The sequence below is a fragment of the Phoca vitulina genome, unplaced genomic scaffold (assembly GCF_004348235.1).
Source record: "Phoca vitulina isolate PV1807 unplaced genomic scaffold, GSC_HSeal_1.0 scaffold3, whole genome shotgun sequence".
In the NCBI taxonomy this organism is placed as follows: Eukaryota; Metazoa; Chordata; class Mammalia; order Carnivora; family Phocidae; genus Phoca; species Phoca vitulina.
This window is the reverse complement of record NW_022589706.1, coordinates 38,745,400-38,760,588: the sequence shown is the minus strand read 5'-3', so window position 1 is coordinate 38,760,588 and position 15,189 is coordinate 38,745,400. Positions and strand designations below refer to the sequence as shown.

Here is a 15,189-nt window from a genome sequence, read left to right as displayed (position 1 = left end):
ACAGTGAAGATATATACTCTACCAGAACTTAAGACCTAAGGGGCCAGGAGTTTCCTTAGAGAGGCCTTCTGCAGCACTGCCATAGATTGGGGCTATGCCATATCTTCAGGTGGGCTCTATGTATAGTTGTCTCCTCAGAAAGGGTGTTCCTTCAGTGCTCCTAAGAGATTAAATATGTGGTATTATGCTTCTCGATGATTGCCAATTCCCATTCTAGACAATATGATATCTAGAGATAACATCTGTGTTCAGACAGAAGCAGTGACTCTTAATATGAGTTCATTATCTCTGGGAATATCATGAAAGTTATGGACTCTCTCCTCAATAACATGCATATACATACAAAAGTTTTCATAAATTGCAGAGCACACATGGAACCCTGAAAGTCCAGACATGGAGCTCTATGATACAAGATTTGCAGATGTTCTCAGCAGTTGGTCCAGCAGGCACTATATGTGCCTTTATAGGCCACAGAAAGGTGTGGTTAAAGTAGTGAATAGTGAATTTATGAATTCATATGAAATTATTTAATATTGCTACTTAGGTTAAGGAGTTAGCCACCAGTGCTCTTGATTTCATTTGTTAGAATGCTATTCCCCCAGATCTTCCCATAACCAACCCCTCTTGTCACTTAGATCTCAGTTTAAATGTCCGCACCTCAGCAGGTCCTTCTCTAACCACTCAGATTAAAGTAACATCGCAGTAAATAAAAAATCACCCCTTTTTTAAAAATATAAAACTTTCCATCATATATTCCCTTCTTGATTTTTTTCGTTCTACTAGAAAATAAGCTGTAGGAGAGCAGGGATTTCTGTGTTTGATTAACTGCTTCAGTGCTCTGTAATCTTGTCCAGAACAGAGCCTGGGACATGAGTATTAATAAATATTTGTCAAATGAATCAGTAATGAATGAAATGTGTTAATATAAGTTAAATGCTAGATACTGTGCTGTTTATGAATGATTTCTGGTTTTATAACAGAATGTCTCAAAATAAATTTTTTGAGCTGTGCTCTTATATGACAAATACACTGACTTTCTGTAGGTTTCATTGCTTACTAACAGTTTGAAACAAGGTATTAACCTCTGATTAAACTAAATTCTGGTTTAGCATGTCATATATATAGTACATAAGTAGTTTTAAAATTCACATTTGTGATAAACTTTTAAAAAATGTAATTAAACATGGATAAACTTTAATTTTCTAATACTTGTTAGAAAACAGGTTAGCAGTTAATTGAGTTTGAATTTGTACAGTCCTTTAACTCTACAAAAATCCTAGGATATAACTGATTTGATTCACATGTCATTTTGGAATTGCTGTTGCTTAATGAGTTTGCTCTTATTTTCTCTATCCACTTTCTTTTTTCTTTTAGAGAAGATGGTAGTATTTTTGATGGGTTGGTGGAAGAAGATGACAAGGACAAAGCAAAAAGGTAGTTCAACTTAAGATGTAAAATAGTAAATAAATGAATAAATAAGTAAATGTAAAAGTAAATAAATCATAAATCAGTGATTTCCAAAAGCTGTCTGTCTTAAGAACTTAGATATATTAGCAAGGTGGAAAAGCTTAAATTATCAGTATGCAGTTTATAATTTAAATAAAAGTATCCTGTAAAAGTGCTCATCTCATCACATATTATGAGTATATAATATCTATAAGACATCACTAAGGATGTTAACTTTCATCACTCGGCTAAGGTAGGGTTTGCCAGATTCACCATTATAGTTACTCTTTTCTGCTTGACTTACTCTGTTCTTTGGTAGCAAGTTATTTAGTGTAGCCCACCTTCAGAGTAGGAATGGAGGGAATTAAGCTCCACCTCCCATAGGAGGGGGTATCTACACACATTTGGAATATTTCTGTAAAAACATTGTTTCCCATTTTTTTATGTCTGTATGGACTCATGTGTTTATTTTATACTCTAGGTTATATACTCCACTGCTCTCTTAGTTTGTTGCTCAAATTGTTTCAGCTTTGGCGATTGGGAGTTCTTTCAGGCTAGGCCCCTGTGACCTCCACATGCCTCCATTCTCCCATAGAAGGGAAAGTAGACAGTGGGGAAAGGGAGGGAAGACTTGTTGGAGAGGTATCCTCAAGTAGGTGAGGGAATGGGATCTAGAGCCATGGTGGTACTGATGGGGGCTTCTACCTTAAATAGGAGTGTTGGCAGTTAATTAGAGTATTAGGAGGGGGAGGGGTCCAGGTAGCATCATAGCAAAGTTTATAGTCCCTCAGAATGAGTAGTAAACACTTTCTGGGTTTTTTTTTTTCCAGCTGTGTTGAACTATGTGGGTGCTTAGACAAGGGTAGTGGTTGTTGTATTATACACAGATAACAAATATAAACATGTAATAAGTAATAGTTCTTACATGTCTGTATTTAGCAAAAAAATGGGGGGGGACTGGGATATGAAAAATACAATAACCAGGTAAGTTGCTGAATACTTTAATGAATGATTAAAATATATCTAAGAAGATTTTGAGGAAAACTATACAATGTATTCAAGGAAATAAAAAGACCTGGATTTGAAGCTAAAAATATGTAGGACAACCCCTTATCCCTTAACTTCAATCTGGTGAAGGAAAGTTCTTCAGTCTTGCCTGAATGAAGAGGTAGAACTGTAAGGAATTGACTTGGACAGTCTTAAAGGCCAAGTTTATAGATGGATAAGGTAAGCTAAGTGTATTCTATTTTTGAAGACTCTGAAAGTTTGATAATGTTTTTAGGGAACCAGAAATACTGTGGCTCTGGAAGACATTGGAGAAAAAGAAAGAACATCACTATACTGTCAGAATTAAGGAGGACCACAGTGAGCTCTGACTAAAACAATGATGAGTTCAAGTACCTTAGTATTGAATCAAGAACAAAGGGGGTTTTATACCCATCCTCAAAATGAAACATCTGTGGCCTGTTCTCAGTGAAGTCATCACAAGGGCTGAGAAGTTCCAGCCTAAATGTAATATGAAGTGAAGTTGGCTTTAGTGGTTGTGATCCAGTGATAGAGTTGGCAATATGTGATTTCTGTATGTTTTCTTCCCCTGGAATAAAAATGGCTGATTTGAATTATTACTTCATGGTAGCTGTTTGGCACTGGGCATGTTCTCCTTTGTGCCTGAGTTGTCACCTGTAAAATGAAAAGTGGTAAGAAAGTCTACCTCGTAGGAATAAATGAGATTTCATAAGTGCTTGTAGTAGTGCCTAGCACATCAGTAGTATGCAGTGAGTATTGACTTTTATTTTTATCCCAATTCATGTGTTCAGATACTTCATACGTGCTAATTCTCAAATGCTTATTTCTTACTCTTTTATAAAGGAATATAAGTAGATCTGCATATCTAAGCCTCTTGTGTATATCTTTTAAAATGTGAAACAGGCAATTTCATTGTATCTAAATTCTCTCCAAACCATCTGTCCACCAAAACCGGTATCACATGTTTTTATTTCACATTAATAAACAGCATTATCAGTAACTTGGGAATCCTCTTAGGTTTCCCTTTTGCTTCCCACTGCAAACCAGGTCTGATTTACCTAAAACGGATAGTTCTGTGTCTTAACCCTCAAACCCACACCACTCTGTTAACACTGACACTGCCATGGTTTATAGGCTAGGATGTTGCACTTGCCTCCTAAATGGTCATGTGGTGTCCAGGCTTGTTTGCCATACAGTAAGTTTTCAAGAGTATTTGCTAAATGAATGTGTTTCACCAAGCATTGATCCTTTCATCACTCTGATGCCAGAATGGTCTTACTAACAAGCAGTTCTGTTCCCATCATTTTTTTGCTTTAAAACATTTCAGTGCCTTCCCATGACTTTCAGGATTAAATTAAAATCCTTTTTTTTTTTTTTTAAAGATTTTATTTATTTTTTTGACAGAGAGAGACACAGTGAGAGAGGGAACACAAGCAGGGGGAGTGGGAGAGGGAGAAGCAGGCTTCCCGCAGAGCAGGGAGCCCGATGTGGGACTCGATCCCAGGACCCCGGGATCATGACCTGAGCCGAAGGCAGACGCTTAACCGACTGAGCCAATCACGCGCCCCAAATTAAAATCCTTTTATGTAAGATAAAAACTTCATGATTTTTTCCAGCATTTATGTCTCCCACCCCCTCCCCCCCAGCTCTAGCATACTGGGGCACAGAAAGCCTACTCATTGGCCATGTTAGCGAGATTGAACTACTTGTGATAGGTTTTCATTCTTGTACAAGTTTCCTGTACCTGCGGTGCCTTGCATACACTCCACTACTGTCCTTTTCTCACTCCGCCTTCATGACTCAGTTCAGTGCATGAGAATGCCATCTCTGGTTCCTCTGAATTTCCGTAGGAATTGGGTAAATTTCTTGAAAGAGCTTGTCTTTTCCCAATATCCCTAGCCTTTATTAGCATAGTCTCTGTTGTTATAGCAAGCACTCACTGTTTGATGAAGGAGTGATTTTAGTATCTATTATGTTTCTTAAGAGGTTTGAACCATTGTATTTTTTTCCCAGTACTAATATAGAATAAATGCTTCTTTGTTACCGAAAACCAAAAAATAAATAAAATTATCCTCTGACCTTTTGGGAAATGAGTATACATTGCTTAAACAAAAACTGAATTAGAAAATCTAACTTCACAAAGTAGACAATTAGAGGTATTATAGAATGATTAATTACTATATAAATAATTGTATTTACTGTCTGAAGGTCTTGGTGCCACTCGATATTGGTTTACTGGTTAGCTGCTTCACATACAACAGTACTCATTATTCATTTGGCATGCATATTTTGAGTGCTTACTGTTTGTTAGTTGTTACCCTTAAGTGCTTAGATGAAAAAATTGGGGCTCTGTTATCAAGGTGTACACAGCCTAATGGAGAGAGAGAGATATGCAAACAAATGGTTATAGCTCCGTGCTGGAGCCTGGCATACAGGAATAAAGAGGAAGACTATATGGATAAGCCTGAGGGTAGAGAGATTTTCATTTTTAGATTTGTTTGTAATTTAAAACTTACAGGAGATGGGTAACTTTCTCCTAACTAGTAATTTTGAATAATTTGTATTTATACATTATATGCAGTTCCACAAATGTATCTCAGTAATATTCATAATAACCTAATAAGGAAAATACATATTCCTGGTAAATATTAGATTAAATGAAACCTGAGATTTGAATGAGGTTTGTCTTACTGGCATTTTCCTAAGAACATGTTTCCCAAATGCTTAATATGTAAGTTCTTCAGTGATAAGCTGAGAAGAAAATTAACTGTACATTGTTGGTAACCCGTGGATAAATACTTATTACCACCTATATTGATGGAAGTACATGGTATGTAGTTGTATCCAAAGTGAGCATTGTATTAAACTATGTGTGTAATCAAATGGATTGTTTGAAAGCTGCTTAATTTTTTTTTTCCATCAGAGTATCTAGAAACAAATCTGAAAAGAAACGTAGAGATCAATTTAATGTTCTCATTAAAGAACTGGGATCCATGCTTCCTGGTAATGCTAGGAAGATGGACAAATCTACTGTTCTGCAGAAGAGCATTGATTTTTTACGAAAACATAAAGGTAAAATTTTAACTTTATAAGACGGATTTTTTTAAATAACAGAGTCTCCCTTAAAGCATAATGTGATAGAATCTTGACAGTGATTCTTAAAATTGGATGCTTCCTCACCTTTTTTTGAGAGAAAGAAATCAATTGCCTTTTTAAAGGTTTCCTGAGATGTTCTTTATTTCATTCAACAAACATTTATTTAGTGCCTACTAAATCCTATATTCTTGGGGTGCAGAGTAGCAGTCCTGGCCCTCAGTTAACTCAAGCCAAGGAAGACAAACATGTAAACAGCTAATTTACAATGCAGATACTTAAAACATGAGTAGTGTTTGTAAACCATAAACTTGCCATGAGAACACAGAGGGAAAAATATGTGTCAGGAAAGCCTTAAAAATGGTTGATTTTTCAGCGGAGTCCTCCTTTTAGATTAAGTAAGGAGAACAGCATTTCACCTGGAGGAAATAGGAAATAGTGTGTGCAAAAGCAGAAAAGCAGGGAGGGTTCAGTGTAATTGGAGCATAGTTGAGTTGGAAACTTAATGGGTATATTTCAAAGAAAGGCAAAAACCGCATCATGAGGGCCTTGTATGCCATTTTAAAAGATGATTTCAGTGTATGTCTAGGAAAGAAACACTGTTTATAAAATAAAGTGATTATTAATCGAAGAAAATCATTTTGACTAAATGAGTCATGAACAATTTAAAGAACATTGAGTATTTTGGTAACAGAGATAATAGATGAAAAACGTGTAGAAGGACCTTTCCTTTTCCAGATGCAAATGAAACCGCAAAACTTCTCCGAAGGAGAATTTGTAACTAGTACTTTTATTCACTCCTCCAGGGCTTACTGAGTCATGCATTACCAGGCTGGTTTATGCTCCACCACCTCTTTGAAATTATTTTTGTTAATTTCACAAATGCCAGCAGCCGGGCGCCTGGGTGGCTCAGTTGGTTAAGCGACTGCCTTCGGCTCAGGTCATGATCCTGGAGTCCCTGGATCGAGTCCCGCATCGGGCTCCCTGCTCGGCAGGGAGCCTGCTTCTCCCTCTGACCCTCCCCCCTCTCATGTGCTCTCTCTCTCATTCTGTCTCAAATAAATAAATAAAATCTTTAAAAAAAAAAAAAAAAAAAAAAAAAAAAAACAAATGCCAGCAGCCCCACCTGTTCTGCTGCCAATCAAACAGTAGCAATAGCTTTTTCTTATACCTAATGCACTGGAAATTTTTTTTAAAGGATTTATTTATTTATTACAGAGAGAGAGTGTGTGAGTGGGGGGGAGGCACAGACGGAGAGAGAGAATCCCAAGCAAGCTCCGTGCTTAGCGTGGAGCCAGATTCGGGGCTCAGTCCTAGGATCCTGAGATCATGACCTGAGCTGAAATCAGGAGTCCCATTGAGCTTAACCTATTGAGCCACCCAGGTGCCCCTGCACTGGAAATTTTAATCCATCTGCCACTGGCTTTTTTTCCCCCTTGGCCTGTGTTATACTGTACTTCTTTTTTCACCTCCCATTCCTAACTGAACTCTTTCTTTTTTCCCCCCCAGTTACCTTTTGTGCTTTTGCTTTCTCTAGACTCTTTTCCTTGGTTATCTCATTCCATAGCTTCAACTGTTGCCTCTCTATTAAACTACCATATCTGTATTTTTAGATGCAAACTTGTCAGTCTTTTGTTTCCAGATAACTTCTAGATCTTTCTTTTGCATGTGCTCAAACTCTGTGCATCTGAAACTGTGAATTCATTTTCATTTTGTCAAGTCACCTCTTTCTTTCAACTTCCTTTTTACATTTTTACAACACTACCCTTTCAGGCCCTAGGACTCAAGCCTGAAAAGACTTTCAGATTTTTTTCACCTTTCTTAGTACTGTATCACAGTTGCCAAATTCTGTTGATTCTTCTGTAAATGTGTCAAAATCACTTGTCTTCATTTTTATTGTCACCATTATCATTACATTTTACTTCTGCAAATAGTATTCTCACTAACCTTAGTGTCCCTTGTTAGCACACTCAATCCCCTCAGACATTGCAGTTCAATAAATGATTGCTGAATGAAATGAAATTGTATGAATGCATTTGCCCCTGATAATAGAGGATTAATTCTGGCATTTCAGTAGGTCAGTTGTTTTGTTTTCAAAATTGGGTATATAATTCTCACAAAAGAAAAATTTACCTTAAATTGAAAGGGAGTTCTTAAATACTTTTATTAGTACTCTAAGCCTGTGTAACTAAACTTGATGGATTTGCTTGTGGATTTAAATTCTTTTTCTCAGTGTATATAATTGGTGTGAATTTGAAAAGCATGACTATATTCCACAGAATTAGTAGCTAGACTTCTTAGTTACTCATCATATTGTAGTACAGGCATTTCCAATATGCCAAATGTTGGGTGACAATTTAATATCCTGTGTTTACATATCTGGTAATACAAAATCAAAACAGCTTATTAGTCCCTACTTTTCATTGCAAAGTAGAATATATTTTGTAAAGTAAAATCTATGTATAGATTTTTATTTTGCCTGGTTGAGTATGTCTACATTTAAAAATGGAAAAAATATTTGTTACCTAAATAGTTCATGTTTCATCATTTATAAATAGCTTTCTCATAACTAAATCCATTAGAAAAATGTTGCAAAATAAACTAATAATTTTGTTAAAATGTGTGCTCCAAGCCAGGGATTTCCAGATTTTTGACCAGTTCCCTACCACTAAGAAAACATTCAAGAGGACACTAAGCAAAATCACTCTGGGATTATTACTTTAAAGTTTTTCCCCAAATTTTAGTCTCCTTGATTAGTTCAGAATAGAGCACCTCAGATTGGAAGGCATCTTTCTGCCTGGTACTAGGCAAGCCTAAAGTCGTCTTAGTTAAAAGCAGACTGACTGACTGACCTCCTTGGCTCCTTTCCTCCAGAGTCATGTCCTTATGACTGCTGTAGCTACATTCCACCATTTGACTGTCAAGAGAAGGATGAGAAGAAAGAATTTCTTTCTAATGCTTGATACTAATATGCTTGTTCTGGTTCTTATTTGGTCATTATGTCAAGCAGGAAGCAGTCTCAGGCTTTCAGCAATACAGGCTGTCAAAGCTCCCCAAAGAAAAACCAGAGACTGGTTATTTCCAAGAGACCAAATCCAAGGAGATAACTTGCCACATTAGTCCATGTATTTCATCACACCCAAGCCTGTGCCTCCTGATACCTACCTAAACCAATGAATGTTATTGCCTGTGGTTCTCATCTTAAATAGGGAGGAGAGAAGGCAACTTGTTGGACTTTGGTACCACCCCTTACCCCTACCCTGTGTTTGGAGTATGCCACTAATGTGTCAAATAATCTTTACAGAAATCACTGCACAGTCAGATGCCAGTGAAATTCGACAGGACTGGAAACCTACATTCCTTAGTAATGAAGAATTTACACAATTAATGTTAGAGGTATGTCTACATTTAATTTTTGAAAAGTTTTATTTTCCTTGAAAAAGATATCGTTGAGGTGACGAATTTTAGTATGGTTTTAACAATATTAATTTAATATTGAAAAGTCTTGATTCATTGTAAATCAATAAACTATATCTTCAATTAAAATTATTATAAGTAAATAGTACTATGTGGTAAGGTAATGTTAAATTTTCATATTTTTTAGTATTATATGATTTTTGAGAGGCTTAATAAAAGTCAGAAACCTATAGCTATCAAGTTCTTTACCTGAGGCCACTAACAACATTCAAATGAAGAATAGTGTATTTTATTCATCACATGTTAAATATTATTTATGAGGGGCACCTGGCTGGCTCAGTCAGTAAAGCATGCGACTCTTGATCTCGGGGTCATGAGTTCGAGCCCCATGTTGGGTGTAGAGATTACTTAAAAATAAATCTTTGAAGATTTTTATTTATTTATTTATTAGAGAGAGAGAGACACAGCAAGAGAGGGAACACAAGCAGGGGAAGTGGGAGAGGGAGAGAAGCAGGCTTCCCGCAGAGCAGGGAGCCCGATGTGGGGCTTGAACCCAGGACCCTGGGATCATGACCTGAGCTGAAGGCAGATTGAGCCACCCTGGTGCTCCCCAAGGATCTTTTTTAACAAATTGAAATTCACCTAAATACAAATATAAAATGATAATAAATGAAGTATTTTGAAAATACTAAACCATTGAAATATACATTGAAAGGCAACCCTTCTTAATTCAAGTAGAAACTTTTAAAAGGAAATGTTCTGTAACAAAATTATTTCTGAAAACAATTCAGAACATACTTGCTTATAATTGAAAACCCTTAATACCTCATACAGTCAATTATAAAATTCACAAAAGTTTTGAGTCACTCATATCTATCAATTTTACTTTTCTACTTTTTAATCGTTTCCTTTGTAGAATAATATAGGTATCATCTTTGTACACAAAATACACAGATCCGTATCAAATTTCCAGAAAAACTTAGGAAACAGAGGTGGTATACTTTGGCAGTAACAGTTAAGGATAAGAAAAATAAACACTTAACAAAGTAGCCATAGAGCTGAGGAAAGCAGTCGAGGTAGGGATGTTAGAGGTTGTTAAATAATTTACATCTCTTACCCTGTTTGTTTGGATATATTATTTTAGACTGTAAGCATTTATCTGTGTCATGTATGTATGTGTAATGACTATATAGCAAGTGTCTTTGTATATCAACTAAAGTCTAAAGCAACATAAAGTATTTTGCAAATTAACGAGTTATTTTTCTGTTGATACTTTAGATGGAACAGTTAATTGCTGGATGATTAAATACATATTCAGCAGAAATGTTACCATATGAAAATTTGTTGGACTATATATATATTTATAGCTGTGCTTAAAATCTGAAAAATAACTGAGCGCTTTTCACATATTAACTCAGTGAATGCTCACAATAATCTTATGAAGTATATTCTGTTAGTATCCCTTTCTTACTTTCCTTGGATGAGGAAATCGAGGAACAAAGGGATTATGTTACCCAAAGTAACAGAGTAAGTAGCTCAGCTAGGATTCCCTGCAGCCTCTGATTTCCATGGCCTGCGCCTCTGTGCACACTGCCACTCATGAAACTAGTGAAAGCTAGCCAAAGAACAGACCTTTTAGCTTAAAAACCAGCAATTAGCTCTTTAAATTAGTGGACGCTTTAGTTATAAACCAAATAATAGTTCTGATTTTAAGGTTTTTTCCTCTAAAAGGTAAGTGTTCTTCTATAACAAAATTATTTTATTACTTCTAAAGTTCATAAAAGAGTGGTCTATAATAGCCTTCTGATCATCTACTCATCACTAAACTCATTGACGTTGTCCAAAATTATCTTGTTAGATATAAGTAATGTATGAAAGAGTACACACAAACTAATGTCTAAACGGAGAAAGGAAATAGCTCGTTTAATCACTCCTTAATTTTTATTTTATGATTATAATCTCAGTGCAGTGGTTTAATAAGATCTTATATGTTAATCATAAACTACCCGCTCTGCTTTATTGGTGTGAAAAATTTCTTATAAATTCACAGATTTGTATAATATCTTCACTTATTTCTTAATACCTTAATGAAGGTAAATTCACTAATAGGCTAAACAGAGAAGGATTGTCTCCAAATTTTTTTTTTTACTATTTGTCAAGACACAGGTAGTACATATGTAGATAACTATAAAAAATAAATAAATCTAGGGATTAGAACATTGTAATATGCAACAGAGAAAACTTGAACATATTAAAAATTTTGGAAATATAAATTGTCTTATTATCCTTACAGCTTTTAAGATTACATTCCTAAAAAGTGTTACATTTATTTATTTATTAATATGTTGAGGACATTTTTGCATTTTAATGAATATTAACAACTATTATATATTCTACTATATATTAACTACATGTACAATATATCTACTACTATATATTAGCTGCTATATATTATATATATTCTAACATTAATATGCCAAGATATGTACAAGGTACAAGGAGGATATGTATAAATGTGTGTATATATTACAACCTTGATCCAACTAACCTAGTTGTGTTACTGTTGGCCACTTGTGTTGATCAGATTACAGATAGGCAGTCCTGATACCATTTTCAGCAGAATTTTAAATATAGGCTCTATCTTGGAATATTAGAGCTGATAGTAGAAGGTATTAAATCATTCAGCTCATTTTATGGATGAGGCCCAGAGAAGTTGCAGCTTGTCCAAAGGTCAGGTAGCTAATTAATGAAATAAGTGGGAAACTTAAAATTTATGTGTTGGCTCTTTCTCACCTTTCCTCCCCTGCCACCTGTCTGGCTCCCTTTTATCTTTCTTGCCTGAGGAATATTCCTTTTTATCCTTGGGAGAGAAGGGGGTAGCTTGAGAGTAGTCAGGGAAATCAGGACGATTTATCCTCATCAGATCTTTCTACAAAGTTTTATCTGTGTGAAGTAATTTCCTAGTATGTAGCTCATTCCCCTTGGCAGCTGGCCACTCTCTCCAGTAATTTACAAGGGAAGGGCTAGTGCCCTGTCAGCCTTATCTTAGATACAGATCCATAAAAAGGTACTGTCCCTTTCTCTAGAACTTCCATTTTAAGTTTTTATTTTAATTCCAGTTAGTTAACATACAGTGTTATATTAGTTTCAGGTGTACAATATAGTGAATCAGGAATTGCATACATCACCTATTACTCATCACAAGTGTACTCCTTAGTCGCTGTCACCTGTTTAACCCATCCCCCTACCCACCTCTCCTCTGGTAACCATCAGTTTGTTCTCAAGAGTCTGTTTCTTGGTCTGTCTCATTTTTTCTCCTTTGCTCATTTGTTTTGTTTCTTAAATACCACATGTCAGTGAAATCTTATGGTGTTTGTCTTTGACTGACTTACTTCACTTAGCATTATACTCTGCAGCTCCATCCATGTTGTTGCAAATGGCAAGATTTCATTCTTTTTTATGGCTGAGTAATATTTCATTGTGTATTTCTGCGTGTGTGTGTATGTGTGTCACAATAGTTTATTTTTGCTTTTGTTTCTCTTGCCTCAGGGGACCTATCTAGAAAAAGTTGCTATTGCTGATGTCAGAGAAGTTGCTACCTATGCTCTCTTCTAGGATTTTTGTGGTTTCAGGTCTCATATTTGGGTCTTTAATCCATTTCAAATTTTTTTTTGGGTATGGTGTAAGAAAGTGGTCTGTTTCATTCTTTTGCATGTTGTTGTCCAGTTTTTCCAACAGCATTTGTTGAAGAGACTGTTTCCCATTTGATATTCTAGGTTTATTCCCAGGTATCTTATGGTTTTTGGTGCAATTGTAAATGGGATTGACTCCTTAAATTCTCTTTCTTCGGTCTCATTGTTGGTGTATAGAGATGCAACTGATTTCTGTGCATTGATTTTATATCCTGCCACTTTGCTGAATTCCTGTATGAGTTCTGGCAATTTTGGGGTGGAGTCTTTTGGGTTTTCCACAGAGTATCATGTCATCTGTGAAGAGTGAGAGTTTGACTTCTTTGCCAATTTCAGACGCCTTTTATTTCTGAATAAAAGGCATTGTTGTTGTCTGATTGCTGAGGCTAGGATTTCTAGTACTATGCTGAACAACAGTGGTGAGAGTGGACATCCGTGCCGTGTTCCTGACCTTAAGGGAAAAGCGCTCAGTTTTTCCCCATTGAGAATGATATTGGCTGTGGGCTTTTCGCATATGGCTTTTATGATATTGAAGTATGTTGCCTCTGTCCCTACACTGTGAAGAGTTTTAATCAAGAAAGGATGCAGTACTTTGTCCAGTGCTTTTTCTGCATCTATTGAGAGGATCATATGGTTCTTGTCCTTCCTTTTATTAATGTGGTGTATCACATTGATTGATTTGCAGATGTTGAACCAACCTTGCAGCTCAGGAATAAATCCCACTTGGTCGTGGTGAATAATCCTTTTAATGTACTATTGGATCCTATTGCCTAGTATCTTGGTGAGATTTTTGGCATCCATGTTCATCAGGGATATTGGTCTGTAATTCTCCTTTTTGGTGGGGTCTTTGTCTGGTTTTGGGATCAAGGTAATGCTGGCCTCATAGAAAGAGTTTGGAAGTTTTCCTTCTTCCATTTTGATTTTTTGAAACATCTTCAGAATAGGTATTAATTGTTCTTTAAATGTTTGGTAGAGTTCCTCTGGGAAGCCATCCAGCCCTGGACTCTCGTGTGTTGGGAGATTTTTGATTACTGCTTCAATTTCCTTGCTGGTTATGGGTCCGTTCAGGTTTTCTGTTTCTTTCTGTTTCAGTTTTGGTAGTTTATATGTCTCTGGGAATGCATCCATTTCTTCCAGATTGTCTGATTTGTTGGCATATAGTTGCTCATGATATGTTCTTACAATTGTTTGTATTTCTTCGGTGTTTGTTGTAATCTCTTCTCTTTCATTCATGGTTTCTTTGGGTCCTTACTCTTTTCTTTTGGATAAGTCTGGCCAGGGGTTTATCAGTCTTATTAATTCTTTCACAGAACCAGCTCCTAGTTTCGTTGGTCTGTTCTACTGTTCTTTTGGTTTCTGTTTCATTGATTTCTGCTCAATCTTTATTATTTCTCTCCTCCTGCTGTGTTTAGGCATGATTTGCTGTTCTTTCTCCAGCTCCTTTAGGTGTAGGGTTGGGTTGTGTATTTTTTTTTTTTTTTTAAGATTTTATTTATTTATTTGACAGAGACACAGCAAGAGAGGGAACACAAGCAGGGGGAGTGGGAGAGGGAGAAGCAGGCTTCCCGTGGAGCAGGGAGCCTGATGTGTGGGGCTGGATCGCAGGACCCTGGGATCATGACCTGAGCCGAAGGCAGACACTTAATGACTGAGCACCCAGGCGCCCCTGGGTTGTGTATTTGAGACCTTTCTTGTTTCTTGAAAAAGGCTTGTATTGCTATATACTTTCCTCTTAGGACTGCCTTTGCTGCATCCCAAAGATTTCGAACAGTTGGGTTTTCATTTTCATTTGTTTCCATGAATTTTTTTTAAATTCTTTTTTAATTTCCTGGTTGACCCATTCATTCTTTAGTAGGATGGTCGTTAGCCTCCATGTATTTGAGTTCTTTCCAACTTTCCTCTTGTGGTTGAGTTCCAGTTTCAAAGCATTGTGGTCTGAAAATATACAGGGAATGATCTCAGTCTTTTGGTACTGGTGGAGACCTGATTTGTGACCCAGGATATGATCGATTCTAGAGAATGTTCCATGTGCACTTGAGAAGAATGTGTATTCTGTTGCTTTAGGATGGAATGCTCTGAATATATCTGTGAAGTCCATCTGGTCCAGTGTGTGTCATTCAAAGCCCTTGTTTCCTTGTTGATCTTTTGGTTAGATGATCTGTCCATTTCAGTGAGGGGGGTGTTAAAATCCCCTACTATTATTGTATTATTGTTGATGTGTTTCTTTGATTTTGTTATTAATTGGCTTCTATAATTGGCTGCTCCCATGTTAAGGGCATAAATATTTACAGTTGTTAGCTCTTGTTGGATAGACCCTTTAAGTATGATACAGTCTCCTTTCTCATCTTTTATTACAGTCTTTGGTTTAAAATCTAATTTGTCTCATATAAGGATTGCCACCCCAGCTTTCTTTTGGTGTCCATTAGCATGGTAAATAGTTTTCCACGCCCTCACTTTCAATCTGGAGGTGTCTTTGGGTCTAAAATGAGTCTTGTGCAGACAGCATATCCATGGGTCT

At 36.3% G+C, this 15,189-nt stretch overlaps 1 protein-coding gene across 14 annotated transcripts in view; it reads left to right on the top strand.

Annotated features, from left to right (window-relative positions):
* Positions 1–15,189, top strand: part of CLOCK (clock circadian regulator) — a 142,457-nt gene that overhangs the window by 66,531 nt on the left and 60,737 nt on the right. For all 14 annotated transcript variants that reach the window (XM_032400405.1, XM_032400394.1, XM_032400402.1 and 11 more), the window contains 3 exons: positions 1,375–1,434; positions 5,396–5,544; positions 8,870–8,961. In XM_032400405.1, the coding sequence (XP_032256296.1) occupies positions 1,375–1,434; positions 5,396–5,544; positions 8,870–8,961 (301 nt within the window). The remainder of the gene's footprint in view (positions 1–1,374; positions 1,435–5,395; positions 5,545–8,869; positions 8,962–15,189) is intronic.